The following is a 20,352-nucleotide window of genomic DNA, read 5'->3' on the forward strand; positions in this document are numbered from 1 at the left end:
CTAGAAGGTGAGAGACAAGTGCCCAAACAACCAGCCCGCAAAGGAAATAAGTGTTTTAGAAGAAGTAAGAAGAACGTACTTTGACAGTACAGGAGGGCAGACGTGAGGCATTGATGGACCATTGCTTCCCTGCTCAGCGGTTCCTCTTTCCCTCCAATCCGCCCTCAGGGAGCTTCTAATACAGCTCCTTACCAAGGAGCCTGCGTGTGACCCAGGTTTAGAATGAGGTACGTATTTATATTAGAAATACATTGTGGAAGCAATTAATTGTTTCCAGAAGGCTTCATGGTGGAGATGACATTTGCACTGATTCTTAAGAGATAAGTATGAGACTACTAAAAGCAAGTTTTATTAATTACTAGAAAACATTTTTGTTTTACTGCTGCTTAATCTATGGAAAGCAGTACAAACTATACTTTTCATAATGTGCATTAAAAACACCAATTTTATACCTACTCATGAATCTTCCCAACCATTGACACTGTAATAAAGGAGTGATGTAGGAGGTTTTCACAGGAGGAAATTGGAGAGAAGATATTCAAGGCAGAGCAGCCAGTAGGTTTAACAAAGGCAAGAAGGCCGACAGTGTGTTTGGGAGGAGGCAGAATCCCGATTTTGCTGGAGGGTAGGCTGCTGGGGGCTGGGGGGCCGTGGCAGTTCCGGGGAGAAAGGACGGAGGCAGGTCAGGGAGCTCCCTGAAGGCCATGCTAAAGAGTCTGTCCTGCTCTAGTTGAGACTACAGTGAACCGCGTGGAAAGTGTCTGAACCGAGCTGTTGGCTTTGTTAACAGTGTGCAAGATGGAGCTGGTGGCGGCGCTGATGGGACAAAGGGAGCTTCACCCAGGGGGGTGTCAGTGGGAGGGGGAAAAAAGACGTTTCAGAGAGCGAACCGACTGGACACGGTGACTGATGAGATGACAGTGAACCAGAGGCTGGCTGCAAAGGTCACTTCACCGGCTGAGCCTGGGTCAGTGAGAGGGGGAGGGTGTCTCAACAGGGATGGGAGGCGGCGGGAACAGGCTTCTGGAAGAAGGTTGGCTTCAGACTCCCCGAGGTCGTGGCATCACCCGGCAGCCTGGGGAGATGGCCTCTCCCAGAGCCCCCTGTCTGTCTGTGCCTCTCTCCTGGCCCCATCAGACTCCACCCTGTAACTACTGCCCCCGCGTGTGACGGCGTGGACGGGGCAGTGCAGGCCCAGCTCATTTTCATGGGCTTGCCCTGCCACGCAGAAGGCTCCAGAATGTGGGCTAAGTCTGCCTGTGAATCCATCTCTTCCCACGATGCGAGTTCTCGTGTGACACGCGTGCAGAGACACTTAGCGGGGGGACAAAAGCCTCTCGTAACACTGAAGGGCTCTGGGATGACTCGGGGGATAACGTCTGGGTCCCCACCACTCAGCCAGCCTGGTGACAGCGGTGGGTGACACTGGAGGGGACCACTTGCTGGCCCTCCTTAATGTGAGGAGCCCGGGAAAGGTCTGAATCCCATGGAAACACCCCCGGTCTCTGTTCCCCTCAAAGAGTCCACAAGGAAGCTTCACAGCCTGCAAGGAGGCGGGCCGCGTCTTGAAGATGGGAAAAAATACTGCCTAGACTTCAGAGTGAAAACTATGCGATAAGCCAATGGTAGGAACGGAAAAATGCTCCCTACCATTTTAAAATGCCTTCCACTGCCGACAGAAATTATCTATTATCCTGAAGTGTTCACTTGACTGAGTGCACTTACAGAAGCATTTGGAGAATTTTAAAACATCCTTTTATAAAAAAAAAAGAAAATAGAAGAAGGTCAGTGGAATAATGTGGTACATGAATGCAACATCATGTTTCAGACAGAAAATGCCAGAGAAATGTTCGCGTGTGGTAATGATAACTCTCTTGCCCAAGTTCTCAGAATTACCAGGCAAAGGCAACAAATCTACAAAAGCTGGGGAGAAGACAGATATTATTATCTTTCTTTAAGACCTAGCCACATGCCTCACAGACAATTTGCCTCTTTATACCAATATCGAGACTCATGCCTCAAAAACAGGTTGAAAACCGGGTAAGGAGAAATGATCCGAGAATTAATTAACTAAATAGGAGATTAGAAGTAAACAAAGGAAAAATTATCATATCAAAATAAAAGACAAGAAATACGATTAAATTAGGCTTCAAAAGACCTCAGAGAAACTCATTAAAGGCATAATATGCATTTACCTGGTTTTTACTTTTTCATGATTTAATTTCTAACCTTATTCCCTACCATCTGATAATTGCAAGAAACACTTATTCTAACCATGGGCAATTGAGACGATTTTAATGTTTATTTCAAGGCCAGGAGACAAAGAAACCTATTTATTGCTGAAGGGGATTTTTTTTAAATTTTAATTAATGCTTAATCTTTTATGTCTTAAAGCATAGACTGTTTAAAATCATTTATAATAATGCTGTAGGGAGCTTGTTCCTGGGTGTGCAAAATTGAAATGATAAATTTACAATTATTAAAAAAATTAATAGTTTTGAGGACTGAGCTGTCCCTTTACTTTCTAGATGGATTTGCCTGAAGCGTAAGAGACATCTTTAAAAACAGGGTAAAAACAAGGCCTGTGAAGGAGGGTGGGCTGAAGCTTTGATTCACTTTACAGTTTGAATGGACTGGTTCACGGTTCAACTGGAAGCCCTGTTTTTCATTATTTAAAAAATAAAAAATCACATTGGCCTTGGGACCAGCTTTCCATCCCTTTTATTTCCTGGGAAATTGCTCTGATGAAGTGGAGAGTCATGAATTCTTACTAACCACCTTTCCTGTGACTTTGAAAGAGTCCCTGATGGAAATTAGACAAATAATTTACTTGCACTTAAACGCCAGATTTTTTTTAGTTACACTTAAGAAAAATAATTGAAACGTAGATTTAAATCGTTTCTGCTGCTACACTTCAGGATTCTAATCAAATACTTTCAGCTCTTATGCAAAGCATTCCTCAACAGAGAAGAGAAAAACCACTCTCCCTGACACCTCCGTTGGCAGAATTTCCAGAAGGGCCAGACACCACGTTAAGAGCAGAGGGAAGGACGCTTGGCTGAGGTGGGAAGAAAGAAAATGCATCTCAGGACACATTTTCCCTTTCATTCAGGTCTCAGGAAAAAGCTGAAAATGGTCAAATATGTTTCAAGTTCCTTAAATATTCTGGCTATCTTCTTAGGCTGTTTTGAGTGCCCTGCATTTTAAGAAGGTCACTATGTATTTGTGCTCCTGACCACACTGGATGGAACGGATCCATGTACACGGCCCTTCTCTCTTACCCCTCACCCTTCACCTCTCACCTCTCCCTCCGCCCCTGGCTCAGCACCACGCCTTCCACGTGAGCCTGTGATCGTGCCAGGCCTCCTCCTGCCTCACAGCCTGTACTTGCTCTGTCCTCTGCCTGGACACCCTTTCTCTGGACTATCTAGGTGCTTCCTTCACTTTCTTCAGGTTTCTGCTCAAACGCCACCTTTCCAGAGGGGCAAAGCCTTCTTCAACCCCTTCCACTCTCTCCATCTTATCCTGCCCGGTCTCTCTGTTCACAGCGCTTGCCTGGTACACAAGTGGCACACACGACTTCTCACTGTCCGAGCTCCCCTAACAGCCGGGGAGACTCCCGGGGGCGGGGAGTGTATATATCCATTCACTGCTGTGTCCCCCGCACCCAGGCCAGCGCCTAAGGCTATACAGACGCTCAAAAGCACTAGCCGTCAATTACAGCATCGACACTGATCAGCTGACAGACACTTTTGCACTTGGCTTCTTAAACCGACGAGCCTTCTTAACGGAGAACAAAACGTTCGAGTATCAATTCTGATTCTCTGGAATGTCCTGGGCACATTCCTGCCCAGACATCACAACGGAAGAATATATTTTCGTGAAGTCGAATGAACCTTGCCAAGCAAACAACAGGCCACATACCCTTAACCAAAATGTCCATCACGAGAATGGTCACTTCTGGAACAGCAGAATAATTTCAGTGTAACTACAATAGTAAACTCTTTAAGGGCTGACGGGCCAAACGGTGGACTCTGGCTCCTTCCCATATAAGGAAAAGAGTCTTCATAGAAAAAAGAGTTTTCTTTTTTCTCCACCTTGTTACCAACCATGTGGTGAGTTTCTGCTGGTTACTCTAAATACAAGGGAGTCAAGGCTGAAAGCCAAGGTTGGAAACATTACAGTCATTTACTTTTGCCAAAATAAAGTTAATATTGCTTTCTCTTTAAAAAAAAAAAAAAGCCTATCTTCTTCCTTTTCATATGAACAATTAAAAAAGCATTCAGATTTTGAGGGATGTTTAGTTGTTTCACTCCAAACAAAATATAGTTAAAAATACCAGCTGCTGACTAAAGATCCATGTATAAATGTATAAAATCCATGTACAATGCTCTGTGATGTTTTTCAATTTTTATTGGAGTAGAGTTGATTTACAATGTTGTGTTAGTTTCAGGTGTACGGAGTCTGTGCTGGTTTAATGTAATCTTTTCATAGTCCTCACAGGGAGACGATAATTCTCACTTAAAAAACACTTTTCAAGCTGATTTCTAAAACAGATACATTAGCGAGGTCAAATATTTAATTTGTTTTTAAGAAAAAAAAATCACTATTATTTTCATAAGCGGGAATATACCATGTCAAAAATGTGTATGTCTTAAAAAGGATTTAAATAACCAGTTTATGTTTTGCATTAGAGTTATAACTTAATGTCTTGAAAAAAACGACAAAGCTGATGTCTCAGGAATATTATCTGTTGCATGAAATGAGGCCCACATGTAGTCATGGTACTTTTTTTTTTTTTTTTCATGGTACGTTTTTGAAGACATTTCAAGAATGAAGGCAATGTCCCATGTGCTGTTGCTTTGAGATGAGGTGGAGGATACAACTTCCAGCCTCTCCTAAACATCTCTCAGGTTTCTCCCTCAAAACTGTACTCAGAAGGAAATGTGTTAGAAACACAATGTTTTGTAAACAAATCAAGGGCTGTGGCAGCTTCACTGCTCCCTGAAGTTGGAAGCCTTAACAAAGCTGGTCTGCCAGGTGCTGTAGCTTTCCTTCTCCATTTTTCTGAAAGAAATGTCCACACTATGACATAAAAGTGTGTTGGACAGTTAGCTCATCTTTCGGGAGCAGCCAATAGAGGGCCCTGGGGATTCCAGTTAGAAGGGGGCTTGGAAGTTGTTCAGGCCAACTCCTCCACGTACCAGAGGAGAAGGTGAGATCATCCATCAAGGCCCAGAAAACACAGAGAGGAAGGCAAGCCAGCAAAACGCTTCTTAAAAAACAAATCCCGGTGTCTAAGCAACCACATTAGGTCTGGCTCCTATGCAAAAGAAAACGGCATCTGCCTTTGAATAAGGCAACAGAATTTCTAAGGGGGGGGGAAAAAGAAAAAAAAACACTTTAAATGACACGGCCCAGAATGGGACCACAAAGGAACAACAAAGATGGTCCCCTCTAGGCCACGGTGTTGAAAATCAAATGTAAAGGATGGAGCTGGTGTGAAGTATCATGACGAAGATGATTCGGGATTTTGAGATTTAACAGAGAATTCTTAGATTGCTAAACCAAAACCAAAAACACAACCAAAAAAACAGGAGAAAAGAGCATTCCTGAGAGACTGAGCTCCTCATCATGGGGAAACCTCGCGAGGACTGAAGCGACAGCACATTTTTTCAAACAAAATGAATGTGCGAGAATCAATACCAGGGTGGACTCCCTCGCAAAACTTTTTTTCTCATTTTATCCTTGGAGGATAAAAACACACACGCTCAAACTTTTGTTTCTTTAAAAGATATACGCACCCCTATGTTCACAGCAGCACTATTTACAATAGCCAAGACATGGCAACAACCTAAATGCCCATCGACAGAGGAAGCGATAAAGAAGAGGTGGTGAACATTACTCAGCCATAAAAAAGAACAAAATAATGCCATTTGCAGCAACATGGACGGACCTAGAGATGATCATGCTAAGTGAAGTAAGTCAGAGAGAGAAAGACAAATACCACATGATATCACCTATATATGTAGAATCTAAAATATGACACAAATGAACCTATCTGTGAAACAGACTCACAGACATAGAGAACAGACTTGTGGTTGCCAACGGGGGAGCTGGGGAGGAATGGATTGGGAGTTTGGGATTAGCAGGTGCAAACTATTATATACAGAATGGATAAACAACAAGGTCCTACTGTACAGCACAGGGAACTACATTCAATAGCCTGGGATAAACCATAATGGAAAAGAATATAAAAAAGAATGTATACATGTGTATAACTGAGTCATTTTGCTGTGCAGCAGAAATTAACACTGTAAATTAACTATACTTCAACAACAAAAAAATAAATTAAAAACAGGCAAACAAAAAAGGAAATTAAACAGGTAATTAAGCCTGGTGCCCGGCTCCGTCTGGACGCGTCCACCCTGCACTTGGCATTGACCCCCGCGTCCTGTCTCCCAGAGGCAGGATGACCCCTTACCGGGACTGGTGAGGGCTCCCAGGGCGCTGCTCGTGGTGGAGAGAGGATTTGCATTGGTGGTAGTGGCTGAGGTCTGGGCTGCGGCTGCAGCCGCCGCCAGCGTTGCCAGGTTCTGTAACTGTAAAGCATTCATGCCTGCGGGGGGGAAGAGAGAGGCAACGTCAGCAATAGGCCCCCTTCGCCCGTTTCCAGAAAGAGAGGGCAGGGGACATGGGCAGAGAGCTCCGGGATGGCACACTCGCCCCAGCTGCCCTGGGGACTCGTGTGTCACCACGCAGCCTGTGCCAACCCAGCACCCTCTTGCCAAACGCCTCCTCCCAGGCTGCGCAGGTCATCCTAAAAGGTAAGCAACAGGTTTCTGCGTGGACCATGGACAGCAGGGCCTTCCACCTCGTGGCTGTCAAGAAACTGTGAGATCCGGGCTTGGACGGCTGGAGTTTCAGGGCAAACTCTCCATCCCTAAACTCGACAGGTGCACGTACGAGGTATTACAGAAGAAATGATGTTTTACTGCTCTGAAGCTGCACTGATTCAGCTTCCTGGCTCTATCAGCTGTGTGACTCTGCACAAATTTCTTAACCTCTCTGTTTCTTGCTTCCTGAGTCAGTGGTAAAATTTACTGTACCTTCCCTCACATGGTGGTTGTGCAGATTAAATAACTCGATGAATGAAAATTACCCAGCATAGTAACTGGCACGATGTAAGCCCCCAATAAATGTCAGCAACTATTGTTGCTGTTACTATTATTATCGACCCTGAACTTCTCTCTCCAGGTTTATTTTGAATGTGAACTTGAAATCGCGTCCATGGCAGGAACTCAAATAATAATTGCTGAATAAAAGAATGAAAAGAAGTGGCAATGCCATAATATTTTTATTTGTAAAATATTTGTGTTTGCATTTTAAACGTATTTGTATCTGAAAGAGGAACTACTTTTTAGCTAGAATGAATCGAGGGCTAACGAAAATTAAGAAATGAATAGCAGAGAGAAAGGAAACTCTGCTGAGAGGTCTGGGGCTGATCCGTCATGGGGGTGCTGGCCGGGCCCTGGGGGGCTCGGGTCTGGAGTCTGTGCTGTGTACACTTTTAGTCTCTTTTCTCCCCCTCCTTCTGCTTCTCAATCCAAAGGTTCTCTGCACAAAGTCTTTTTCCGTGATTCACTTTACCCCCACGTACATTCAAGAAGCAGGAAACAATGGTCCTCTCCTCAAACAGAGGAATTTTATACAGAAAGATATTGGAGTTAAGTCATCAGCTTAATTTTACCTTCTTCTTATGTCTCAAATCCGGGTACTCAATACATGGCTACTGAGCAAATATAACCTGCTTTATAACTGGAGACAGTGGTCTGACAACAGTGCTGGGTGGGGACAGGGGGGGTGGATGGAGGGGCAAGAGAATGTTCTAGCAACACACCTGCGAAGCCCCCGGCCACCATGTGGAGCCCTGTCTCAGCTTGGCTCAGAGCCCGGCTGCCAGGCTCACTTACCCTGCTCCTCCCTCCTGGCTGCTTCAGTCAGGACTTATTTCTACTCAGAAAAGAGTTCCCCAAGTCCATGCTGCAAAATGGGTTCTCATTTTGCTCAAAATGATACTCTACCTTCTTCCAGCAGGCACCCAGTCCTGTGGCTTATGGTAAAAAGCCAGCACCTGTTTCTCAAACCCATGGAGCTCCTGGAGATGCTGAGAAGCAGGACAAAGCACTGGGGGCATCCTGTGAACGTGACCCCGCTCCACCGAGCAGGGGACACTGGGAACAAAGCTCTCTCCTCCCCTCAGATCAGGGGTCAGACACGGTGGTTCTGATGAGACCTTGGGAGTGGAAAAAGCCCAGGGCCTATTTTTCCGGTTTGCTTGAGGAAAATGGAGCTGGGGGAACAGGGCTTGAGTGCAGACCCCATCGGACACTCCCCCTCCCGCCCCTACCCAGGGGGCGGCTCATGCAAGCCCCCGAAGCACTCACGCTGGCGTGAGCAGGGGCCGTGCTTGGGGCGATGCTGCTGGGGGGGTGTGTGTGTGTGCGGTGCACCAGCACGGACCTGCCAGGCTGCCACGGCCCCTCTAACGTGCTAGGGACGTGACGCAGCCGACCAGACACCGCCGCCAACAGACGGCCGTGCAGACGAGAGGAGGGTTCAGCACCGACGCTGAGGTCTGCGCGTCTAGCAACGTTAACGATCAGCCGAGCACCCTCCTGGGCCTGGGCCGGAGGGTCCCCCAGGGCACCTGCTCTGACCTGCCTGGCGGAGCCACGGCCCGATTCTGGGGCGGGAAGGGGCTCAGCCCGCTCACCTGGGTCAGAGCCTCACAGACCCTCCCGAGGCTGAGGCACGTGCCCTGGGAGGGTGACTGACAGTCTGTGTCTCACGCGCACCTCCTGCGTGTTACCTGTGAACTCCCCCGTCGCTGTTCCGAGCCCTTGCTGCGGTCACCCCCTCCTGCTTTCACATCGTTTGTACAGATTGCTGACCTTCACGACTAGTTGCTAAGTTCCCTGAGGACCAAGATGCCTCATTCGCTTTCAAGTCCAGACACACACACACACACACACACGGCTACATTCACTCACTCACACACACACACACGGCTACATTCACTCACATACACACACACACACACATGGCTACACTCACACACACACACACACGGCTACATTCACTCACTCACACACACACACACACACACACGGCTACATTCACTCACACACACACACACACACGGCTACATTCACTCACTCACACACACACACACGGCTACATTCACTCACATACACACACACACACACATGGCTACACTCACACACACACACACACACGGCTACATTCACTCACTCACACACACGGCTACATTCACTCACACACACACACACACGGCTACATTCACTCACTCACACACACACGGCTACATTCACTCACTCACACACACACACGGCTACATTCACTCACTCACACACACACACACACACACACACGGCTACATTCACTCACACACACACACACACGGCTACATTCACTCACTCACACACACACACGGCTACATTCACTCACACACACACACGGCTACATTCACTCACTCACACACACACACACACATGGCTACATTCACTCACACACACACACGGCTACATTCACACACACACACGGCTACATTCACTCACACACACACTCACACACAGCTACATTCATTCACATACACACACACACACACACACACACACGGCTACATTCACTCATAGTAGGTGATGGGTGGATCCATGGAAGATGAATGAACAGGGCAACAAACAGCATGAAATGTTCCCGCGCTGCTATAAAGAGTGCTGTCTACACACCCAAATGAGGTTTTTCTCTGTTCTTAGTTCTTAAGTATCTACAACAGCTTCAAATATTGACTGTTTCCCTCAACCGTTAATCAATCCATTCTACAAATATTTATTAGGACCGTGCGCTTTCCTCATCTCACCCACCGACACTCAGCGCTGTCCCGGAGTCCCGCCGACCACACTCGGGCTCGCTGTCCCACCGTCCTCTCCCTGTGTGTCCCCTTCCACCCCTCACCCGAGGCGCTGCCCCGCTCAGCCCCTCCCCGTCTCCACTGCCAAGGCCGGGCTCTGGGGCGCCACACTGGGCAGGGCCAACTCTGTCCAACCACCGCACTGCCCTGAGGGGGAGAACACAGACCAAAGGAAGCAGAGATGAAGCTGGGAAGGAGAGGCCGTGGTGACCCCAGCATCTGAAGGAATGGGGGGCGCGGGAGGGAGGAGGAGGGGGGAGTGTTAGATGGAGAGAAGCAGCAGCAGGAGGGCCCGCAGGCGCCGCCTGGCCAGCCGACCGTTACCACGTGGCCACGCCAGGCCGGACCCGTGGCCCCGCACCCAGAATTGAGTGGGGAAAACAAGACATTCCCCGCCCCGGGGAGGCTGCTGGAGATCAGCGCGGAGGGGAGCCAGGGCCTGGGGGGAATCCGGTCCACTTCTGGAAACAGGCCTGGATCCAGAAGCCCATTCTCATGCGTCTTTGGTGTTTGTCTTTTATTTTTAACATCTTTATTGGAGTATAATTGCTGTACAGTGGTGTGTTAGTTTCTGCTTTATAACCAAGTGAATCAGCTGTACATACACATATATCCCCGTATCCCCTCCCTCTGGCGTCTTTGGTTTGACAGGGATGAGAAGAGGACAGGGAAGCGCCGGGCGGCGCGGAGCCGAGGAGGCCGGGCCGTCCTCCTAGCCTGTCCCTTCGTGGTCCTCCTTGCTGGCTCCGGGAGGCCCCCCTCCTCTCCTCCTCACTTTTCTGGGTGCAGTCCTGTTCCCAGCCCTGACCCCGACATCCCTCCCTTCAATCTGTCCTGTGTTCCTCGGGCCTGGAAGGCACAGCTCTCCCTGCTGGTGACAACAGTGACAAGGACCCCGTTCACTGGAGGCAGCACGGGCTCTGCCTCCAGGACATCTGGGCTCCAATCGGGCTCGGCCTCCCCTCTGCCAGCCTCCCCGGCCTTGAGCACATGAACCGTCTGCCTCTTACATTTCTTGGCTGTGAAGTAGGTGTAAAACTGAACGGACCTCGAGGGTAAAGAGAGTAAATGCTTCGTACACTTGAAGCTAAAGAATAACTCCCAGGGCAGAGCGGACTCTATCAGCTGGATAATAATCACAACAGTATTACCCCCCAGTAATGAGGATAATGGTACCAAAGACAAAGCATGTGCCGGACACACTAATCACGCTCAGTTAGTATCTGTAACAAACCCACGTGATGTTGGCACTCTTGCTGTCCTACGTGCCACAGAGAACATGGGGGGTCAGAGCCCTGGGGACAGGAGGCTGGTTCTCGGTCCCTCCCTGCCCCCCGAGCCTCCCCACGCCTGTGCCTCTGTCCCTCCTGGTTCCCACCTGGGAAGTGGGGGGGGGGGGGATGGGGAGGCAGTGAGAGGAGGGAAGGGGTGACGAACACAGGGCTTCACAGGAAAGGGGCCGGGACATCAGATGTAAATGTCCACTGGTTCCGAACACTTGCCCATCATGGCCCTGCTCCTCCTGATGGAATCTCAGCAGAGAACAGCTGTGGGTGAGGGATGCCGCCTGGCATGCGCGTGCGTGGGTCCTGGTTAGCAGGAGCCCAGGGTCCAAGGACGTGTGTACAATGGTGCCCCTGCTTGGCTTCCGGGCACCTGAGCCCCAGAGGGCCTGGAAATGAACCTGTGATCTGCGTCAGCAGCTAAGAAACCAGCTAACCAGGCACTAGATCTTGTCTCGAACTCAATCAACCCTTCAGTTTCCTACTCTCATTTCCTCTCCCCTCCATGCTCAGAATCCAGACATTACAGACCTCAGCCCACGCATCCTCGGGGAACGGTGGGCCGCACCCTCTTCTGAACCCTGAGCGGGTCACGTGGCGGCTTCCCTCCTGCTTGTCACTTAACTCAGGGGCTCCTCACTGGAGCTCCCCTGATGAGATATGGGGGGGGGGTCTCTGAGCTCCCTGAAGTTTTATGAAAAAGCATGTGTATGATGCATGCACTTTTTTGGTAGCAGGTCCTAAGAAGCTGGAGGACTTCCAATGCCTCTAGATAGCCTAAAAGTGATGGATGTGAGTCCTGGTAGAAAACCATCGAACGAGAGGCCTGGGGTTGGTGGTGGCGACAAGAGGAATCGAGAAGAGATCAGAGCTCGGGAGTGATGGCGCAGAGAATGCAGAAAAAGGATGAAAGAAGATGGCTCTTTCTCCCCCTCAGGACCAAGATGTATACACAGTCAAGCCAAGGAAAGAAAACAAGACCAACCAGAGATTCTCCAAGAACGTGTGAGCTGGTGGCTGGCAGCAGGGCAGGTCCCGTGAGGCTGGAGCTAGGAAACTGGGGGCAGCACGCACGTGGGGCTCGGCAGGTGCTCCTGCCCACCGCCCGCGGGCCTCGCTGCGCCTGGACGTGGGCCATGGGGCCCCAGAGGCACCTGTTCCCTGCACGGTGTCCTTCTGTCCGGCCAGGTGGAGGCCCGAGGCCCATTCTCTAGTCCATCCCCCAAGAAAGAAACCCTCCCAGGGGGGACACCCCTGCACCACCCGGGCCTTGTGAGCACTGCTAACGTCGGCACCTCACGGGGTACGTCTGGGGTTCCGTGAGAGCTTGGGCAGCTTTCGCGGGGCAGAATCTCTGGACTCTTCACCGACAGCAGCGCACGTCCTCGGTGACGGGTGTTTTGGCTCTTCCCGCCCCCGATGTCCCCTCCAGAATCTCTGGACTCTTCACCAACAGCAGCACACGTCCTCGGTGACGGGTGTTTTGGCTCTTCCCGCCCCCGATGTCCCCTCGCCTCCCCTCCCGTTTAGGGAAGGGGCTTGGGGGCCACGCTGCTGCTGGGAAAGCCGTCTGTCCCATGCTGGGAAAGCAGCTCGGAAGCTTCGTGCGGACACACCCCGAGCTTCATCCTCTACCTCCTCAACTGCACCAGACTTTCCGGGTTCCCAGCAGCACCGTCTCTCCAGACCTCCAGCTGCTGCAGACTCAGCCCCTGGACGGGCAGAGTTACCCACCAGGGCCCGGCCCATCCTGGGCCCCCCAGGCTGTCTAAAAGGGGGCGTCTGCTTCTGCTGACTTTGAATTCACATTTCTGGTTGTTTCTCCGTCTGTTTCTGTTGTGAGCACAGCCTGTCCTGTCCTCCTCCTCAGTTCCTTTCACAGCGCCTCTGGTTTTCCACCCCCCAGCCCATCTCATCGCGGCTCCTCCCACACGAGGATCCTGAAAGGGCACCGGACGGGAGGCGTGGGGGGTGTGTGGGTGTGTGATGCTGGTCTGCTTTGGCAAATAGCTCTTCTCTGAGAAGAAAAACCACCCCCATTTAACCTCACAAAGCACGCTGCTCAGATGGGCACCCGTCAAACCAGGGGTAACAACCTGGGTGACGAGAAATGCAAAACATTTAAATAAGTTTTAGGAAATCCGACAGTGTGCCGAGATCGAGAGGGCAAAAAAAAAAAAAAAAAAAATTGGGGGCATACAGGGCTTCAACTTTTCATTCATAACTCGGGAAAAGAAAACCCTTCTCCAAACGAAGAAATTATGTACCAAACAGATGCACATTATGCCTACTTGAAACTTAAGATTAAAAAAAAAATTATTTATAAGGAGAAGAGCATGAAAATTTAATTTAATGTTCACCTTAGGTAATTCTGTGTCTTATTGTTCGGAGCAATTACCATAAATCTGCATTTCAATAAGCGAGAACAGATGTCAGTTGTTACAAGCGCTTGCCAATCAGGTCTGTTAAAAAGTGACAGATGGGTGGTAATGGAACATTCTCAGAAGGCCTGTTAGCACTTTCGCAGGAAGTGGGGGTTGCGGAGGGTGCTTGGCTGTGGGAAGAACTTAGGGTCTTCGTGGGTCCAATTTGCACACCTCCCAAGTGTGTCCCTGACGTGAGGGTCTCAGCCTCCAATGCACAGTTTTTGCCGAAGTCTTCCCTCTTCTCCGCTCGTCACAGACATTCCAAGCCCGCCTTTGCTGGGAGGGGATCTCTAACAGGTATGGTAGTTGCTATGTTGTTGTTTCGGGAAAATATTTGCCCTCTACGATTTCACTGTGACTTTGGAAACTTAGGCCAGATATTCTGGAAGCGAATTACTACCAGCTTTCCTGAATATCGTAAGTCAAGGGAAGCAGTTTTCCCTTGTTTATCACAAGATCCTCTTCTTTGGCCATCGCTTCTTAATCTCTGTAATCTCTTACTAACAACCCCTCACCCTTGAAAAATATTTCCCCTAACAAAAAACAATCCCCTCTTAATAAATTTGGAATGTTGTCCAGACTGAAAGGAGGAGGTCTTCCTGTGGCTGACTCTGAAGTGCTGCTTTTTGAGCAGTTTTGCGGTTCTCCTGCATTGTTTGTCGATGGCTCAGAGTTGTTTGTTATTTGGCCCCTTCAACCGTTTGTGCAGACCAGTCACCGAGGCTCATGTTGACAGAACACACCTGGATTTGTGGAGACGCGGAGCGCTGTGTGACCATCTCGGGGGCCAAAGGGAGCTCGGGGTTTGGATCAGGCCAGTTTGTAATGTGGATCTGCCATTTATTAGCTTAGTGACTCTGGGCAAGTTTGTTAATTAACTTCTCTCTGCCTCAGTTGCCCCACCTGTAAAATGGGATGCTAATGGTCCCTATTTCATAAAGCTTTATGATATTTGGGAATTCTGTATCCTAATCCATATAATACCATTTCCTGGTTCTTGGGCTCACAGAACTTATTTGACCTTTTTGTACCTCAGTGTTCCCAACTGTTACATAGTAACAAGTAGTAGTTTTTTCCTTGGCTGTGCTGTGAGGATAAACCCCATGATTATTTCAAGAAGCTCTGTGAAAAACAAACTTGTGCAACACTACCCTTGTTTTTCTAACACGATACTTTTTTGAGATGATAGTTGTTATAAAGAAGTGAAAAACCGGAAAGCCACTTTCCCCTTAATTCCTTCTTCTTCAGGAAAAATCCAGACTCTTGGCCTGAACACAGACCCCACGTTTATGAGATTTCAGAAATTCATGGAACAAACACCACAGTTGAGTGAGAAATGGACACATTTTTATCAGAAGTTATGAGAGGGAAAGTAAAATCAATCGACTGAAGGATGCACATGAAAGCAGTCAGCTTATAAAAATTTTATCCTAATCTATTTTCTGCTTTTTAAATTTCAGATTTAGTAAAGGTTCCCTTTTACAAAATCGTAAAACACATCTGAAGTTATTTTCAATTTGAAAGGAAAATGGTAAGTTTTTTTTTTTTTTTGAAAAAAGAAGTATAGTTGATGTCTTATTCAATTTTATTGATGTAAGTACTTAGGAACTTGTCTCCTAATTTTTTTTTTTTCTGTTTTTTTCCAGCTTTCTTTTATTTTCTTCTGAAAATGTTTGCTCATTCAAATGAGACATTTTAGACTCTAGGGAGACACCTCAATTTCCTGAAGGACAGACCATTCTGTTCTGAGAGCTGTTCACAACATGGTATCATTGTTTTCCGAAATGTTTCACTCTTTGGTGATGGTGCTCTCAGCTGCAGTACTCGAATTTTCCACGAGGAGTTTATTCTCCGGCCCTGGAGGACATGAACGCGGCATCTGAATTGCGGAGGTGCCTGCTCTCACTCTGCCACAATCTCACTCAACTTACAAGCATCGTAAGCCCAGGGGTGCTTTGGGATGAACCACCTCTCGGGCTCCTTCATGTTGCTTCCACCGTGTATGTCAATACCACGTGCTGTGTAACACGTATGACGTTGTACCAACTCACTGATCCCAAATCTTTGACAACTCATTCATGAAGATACAATCGTTAGGTTATGTAATGGTCTGTGGCTTAGACGTCGGGCTAAAGTCAAATTTCTTAATTAAAAAACCAGGTATTTCACTTAAGCTTCATTGGGACTGTATCCAACACATAAATTTGCACCTGCCGAATTATAAATTTACTTACTCGTCCACGCAAAAACAGTCACAAGTGCCACTGAGAGGAGTGAGGGCTGAGGCCACGCCTTCTTGGAGCATCAGTGATTCAGAGGTGAGGGAGGAGGGGAAGGAAGAGAGGGTTTTTAGGGGAACGCGGAAGAGGGGCCCCCCCTCCCACACGTCGGTGCGCTGGGGAAACGTCCTCCAAGAAGGGGCCTCTATGATCCACCCAGTTTCTGAGACTGGTTTAGGTGGCTGGCGGTGACAAAAGTTAAGCCGTACTCTTGGGAGAAGATGACAGAGCAGGGGGCCAAGAGCACTTGGTTGAAAAAAATATCCCAAACCACAATGCTTCCAACACTTGGGATGATGAGACCTGATCTTCCACAGGAATGAAGGGTACTTGGTATAGAAATGGCCAAGCAGGCAGAACCCTGACATCCATGTCCCTGGTCCTCACTACTCGAGGTGACAGTGGAAAATGGGCCGCTCGGCCTTCGCATGCACAGCCTGGGCAGCCTCGGTGCTGAATTTAATGCCGAAGGTTCGAGAAAGGGGTATTTTGGAAAGCCGAGCGCACTTACAGACCACCTTTAAATTAGCCATCTGCCCCACGCACCTTCTAAGGTGATTCCCAGATACCCTCCGTTTTTAAGCGAGCACACGGCATGCGGATGCTGCCATCCTGACCTGACCTGGCGAGCCACGGGCGCCTGTGGCCTAATGAAGAGTGACAAGGCGCTCCGTCCACCCGAGAAGACATGCCTGGCAATAGCCTCAGGATCCAGTGACCCTCTTTGCATAATTCAACTGTGGGCACGGGAGAGCCTGAGGCTTCCTCTAAGGAAAGACTCTAATTCTGGATCTGGGTGGGTCCCTTCGATTAGAAGAGAAACAAATCTTGCATTGGTGGAAAATGCAACAAATCTCAGCATTTCTTTCAGAGCTTGCAATCTGGAAGGTTTCCTCTTTTTAAAACGTAGAAAACTCTCTGAATTTTTTAGTTCTGTCTCTCCAATCCCCTTCACAGAACTAAAAATAAATCAACTGTTCAAGGCGATGCTCAGCTCCAAGGCCAGCTTCCCCAAACGTACTCGTCAACATTCTGCTGAATGATTTCACTACTTATTATTTTAACATGTATTTTCTTCCCCCTAATAATCCAAAAGTGTTATTACAACAGAACAAGCTGGGGGTACCCGCAGATTTAAAGCCCCACGGGTAACTGAGCATTGTTTTTACTGTAGGCGAGTATGTCCCATCAGACAAGTTACCATTAACCCTGGAGGCCACCACGAAAGGCTGGGCTGACAACAACTGGACATACAGGGGCAGAAATCTACGTGTGCTCATTCCAAGTGTCTCCAGATCCATTCAAAGTGAAACAAGGAAAAAAAACCCCACAAGGATATGCATGTGGGAGGGGGGGAAAAAAAAAAGAGAAAAATGGAGTTTTCATAGTGACAGATTAGGAAATCAGGCTTTTATTCTGCACATCCTGGGTCCATTTCATTGACTCAGGGTGTCCTTGATGAAAACAAACTGTGCTCGATTCTAATACCCCAAAAATCTGTTCTCCTTGCCTGCGCTCCCCTATCTTTTCGGAATCAAGCAAGGAAGAAGCTTCCTCACTGCTCCTCGCGGCAGGTTCCTGGCACCTGTGTTCTGATTCATCGTGTGGGCTGCCTTCCCTGGCCCCGTGGTGTGGGTTAGGATATGAGCCTGGAAGGTGACACAGCAGGACTGACCTTTCACTAATCACTGCCCCTCAGTTACTACTGACACAGCTCATAATAAAAAGAAATCCTTCAAGAGCCGGCTTTCAAATCCAGTCCCACTTTGATTTTGCTCAAGAACAAAGATTCTACTTTCCCATAAAAGATTCGGATGCACAATTCTGTCTACTGGGGTTCTAAAGTTAAAAAAAAAAAAAAAAAGGCACCCTGTTAATTGTCTGTGGTTATCAAGGGACTGCAAACGGTATCAGAGATAGGCCTGCAAGCCTGGCTTTCATTATGAAGGTCAAAACATTTTTATTGACTGCCTATTATTAAAATTTTAGAGGGATGTCAATCATGGTGGCTGCCCTGGATATAGGAATCTTGTTGGAAATCCCCCAGGAAGCAAACCCATTTTTTAAAAAAAATAAACACAACTCTGGAGGGTACTGTGCAGAAATTCTCAGCCCCCCAAATTTTCTCATTTTATAACTGTTGGAGATGCCAGAGTTAGAAGATCAACTTTTGAGCAGCTGACTCTAATTTTAACACCTAAGCCAGAAAGCAACTAGGACGGGTAGTTACTCTTTGTTCTTCTTTTCCCCAGCTTCTGAACCCGTCCCAAATTCAGACAACAGCACGGTCAAAAGGCAAGGCTCGCTTCATGACTTACCAGCCATTTGCTGAATGCCACTGAATGCACCCAGGTTGCTGGAGGAGGTGGCCTGCTGCAGAAGCTGCAAAAGAAAAGAGAAAGGCACTGTCAAAATGAAGTGGAGCTTGGAAATGTACCGTCAAGGGAACTTCCCAAGTCCACTGAGGGCACGTCCAGTTCCCTTTACATTTACATAGTTGGTTGCTGCTGCCTGTTAATGGGCTGAAGGTTCCGAGAGTTGGGGCTATAAATCCATATTGATGTCTAATCTCTATTAAGAAACACAGACACTGGGGAAACTCAATAACGTAGCTGCCTTAAAACAATTCATCAATTTACTCTTTTTAACAACCAGGTGTTAAATCTATGGGAACCAACATGGCGTGACTAATGCTATCTCTCTGGAGCCTAGTAGTTCCCGTAACTCATCTCTGTCAATCGTGGTCCATCCCTAGGTCTCCTCCGCTTTCCTTCACGGCTCAGTGTCTTACAACCTTCATTAGAGAGGTATAGATCCACTGACTCTTGGGCTAACAGAGAGGTCACTGTAATACCTCCAGACGTAAGTGTATGTATCTGCAGCCAGAGTCACTGTCATGACTTCATGACCAAGACAATGTCACCCCTTTTAAGATGGTCTTCGTTGGCAGAGAGCAACATACTACTTGTCAAAACTCAGAAGTATCTGGTGCTACGTATGTTGATGCTATGCATTATAAATATATCAGCATCTTTTAAAAAAGAAATGAAGACAGCTGTGAAAAGGTCTCTGTATTTTGTCCCTAGAGCTTCCAAAAATACATTTAATCCCTCATATAGAAACGGTGGGTACCACAAGGTAAAGGCATGTGGTTACTGTTCGAAAGAGCTCCTTTATTCGTCCACATCAATTGAATTATAGGTTAACTTAGGCGCTATACTAAGTGTTTGACTAGGCTTATTGATACTCTCCTTTTGGTTGATCAATACAGCTGCAGTTTGTACCTGGGGGCAAGTGTGGAGTTATCTCCTATACTCAAAAGTCCATGGATGCTAAAAGCATAGATTCACCAAATTTGTTATTAAAAAACTGCTATGGTACTATGAGCTTAGGAGGAACCAGATGAATTCACTATTTAAAAATTAAGCTCTCAGAATTTGTTTGGAGTGCTGCAAAACCTAACGGAGAGCACTGCCACTCTTCCAAGTAATGGTAGGTCTCCTCAGCTTAAGAAGAAGGAAACTCTACAACTGGATGTGACTCAGAAATGGGCATCTAGCAATTGACTTAAAAGCACCAAGTAGAGTGGAATATCGGTGGCTGATTCAACTTAAGTCTTACTTACAATGATTAATGTAATCCCTATGGGGATTAACATGAACAGCTGTGGGCCTTCCCTGGTGGCACAATGGTTAAGAATCCACCTGCCAACGCAGGGGGCACAGGTTTGATCCCTGGTCCAGGAAGATCCCACATGCTGTGGAGCAACTAAGCCCGTGGCCACAACTACTGAAGCCCATGTGCTGCAACTACTGAAACCCGTGCGCCTAGAGCCTGTGCTCCACAACAAGAGAAGCCACCACAAATGAGAAGCCCGTGCACCGCAACGAAGAGTAGCCCCCCGCTCGCTGCAACTAGAGAAAACCCACACGCAGCAACGAGGACCCAATGCAACCAAGAAAGAAATAAAATTTTAAAAAAAGACAAAAACAAACATGAACAGTTCCCAGACATATGTCTGCAACTTTCATTCATCCTTCTCGACTCAGGGTAGTATACTACCTAGATATTACACACAGACACACACATACACACAGACACACAGAATGAGGAAGAGGAAGAAGCTAGGAATTATCCGTTCTGACAGAGAGAAATCCCTTATCTTGGTTTGATTTCTGGGGTTTCCCATTCTCTTGTGGTTGCAAGCCCTTACTCTCTCCTATATTAGATATTTAAAAAAATTAAAGTTTAGTCAAGTTAAATTAGGTTTGGAGATACTTTGAGGAATTAATAATCTTTATAAGTGGCAATACCTGGAGTGTCATTAAACTACTTCTGTGGATTCTTCCCACTGACAACCACTCTTTGGT

At 47.6% G+C, this 20,352-nt stretch overlaps 1 protein-coding gene across 9 annotated transcripts in view; it reads right to left on the bottom strand.

Moving 5' to 3' along the window:
- CELF2 (CUGBP Elav-like family member 2) overlaps positions 1-20,352 on the bottom strand; it is a 313,311-nt gene that overhangs the window by 39,087 nt on the left and 253,872 nt on the right. For all 9 annotated transcript variants that reach the window (XM_028162880.2, XM_057543107.1, XM_057543108.1 and 6 more), the window contains exons 8-9: positions 18,301-18,364; positions 6,485-6,619 (exon numbers count right to left, since the gene is read on the bottom strand). In XM_028162880.2, coding sequence (XP_028018681.1) covers positions 6,485-6,619; positions 18,301-18,364 — 199 coding nt within the window. The remainder of the gene's footprint in view (positions 1-6,484; positions 6,620-18,300; positions 18,365-20,352) is intronic.

The sequence above is a fragment of the Balaenoptera acutorostrata genome, chromosome 3, assembly GCF_949987535.1.
Source record: "Balaenoptera acutorostrata chromosome 3, mBalAcu1.1, whole genome shotgun sequence".
Classification (NCBI taxonomy): domain Eukaryota; kingdom Metazoa; phylum Chordata; class Mammalia; order Artiodactyla; family Balaenopteridae; genus Balaenoptera; species Balaenoptera acutorostrata.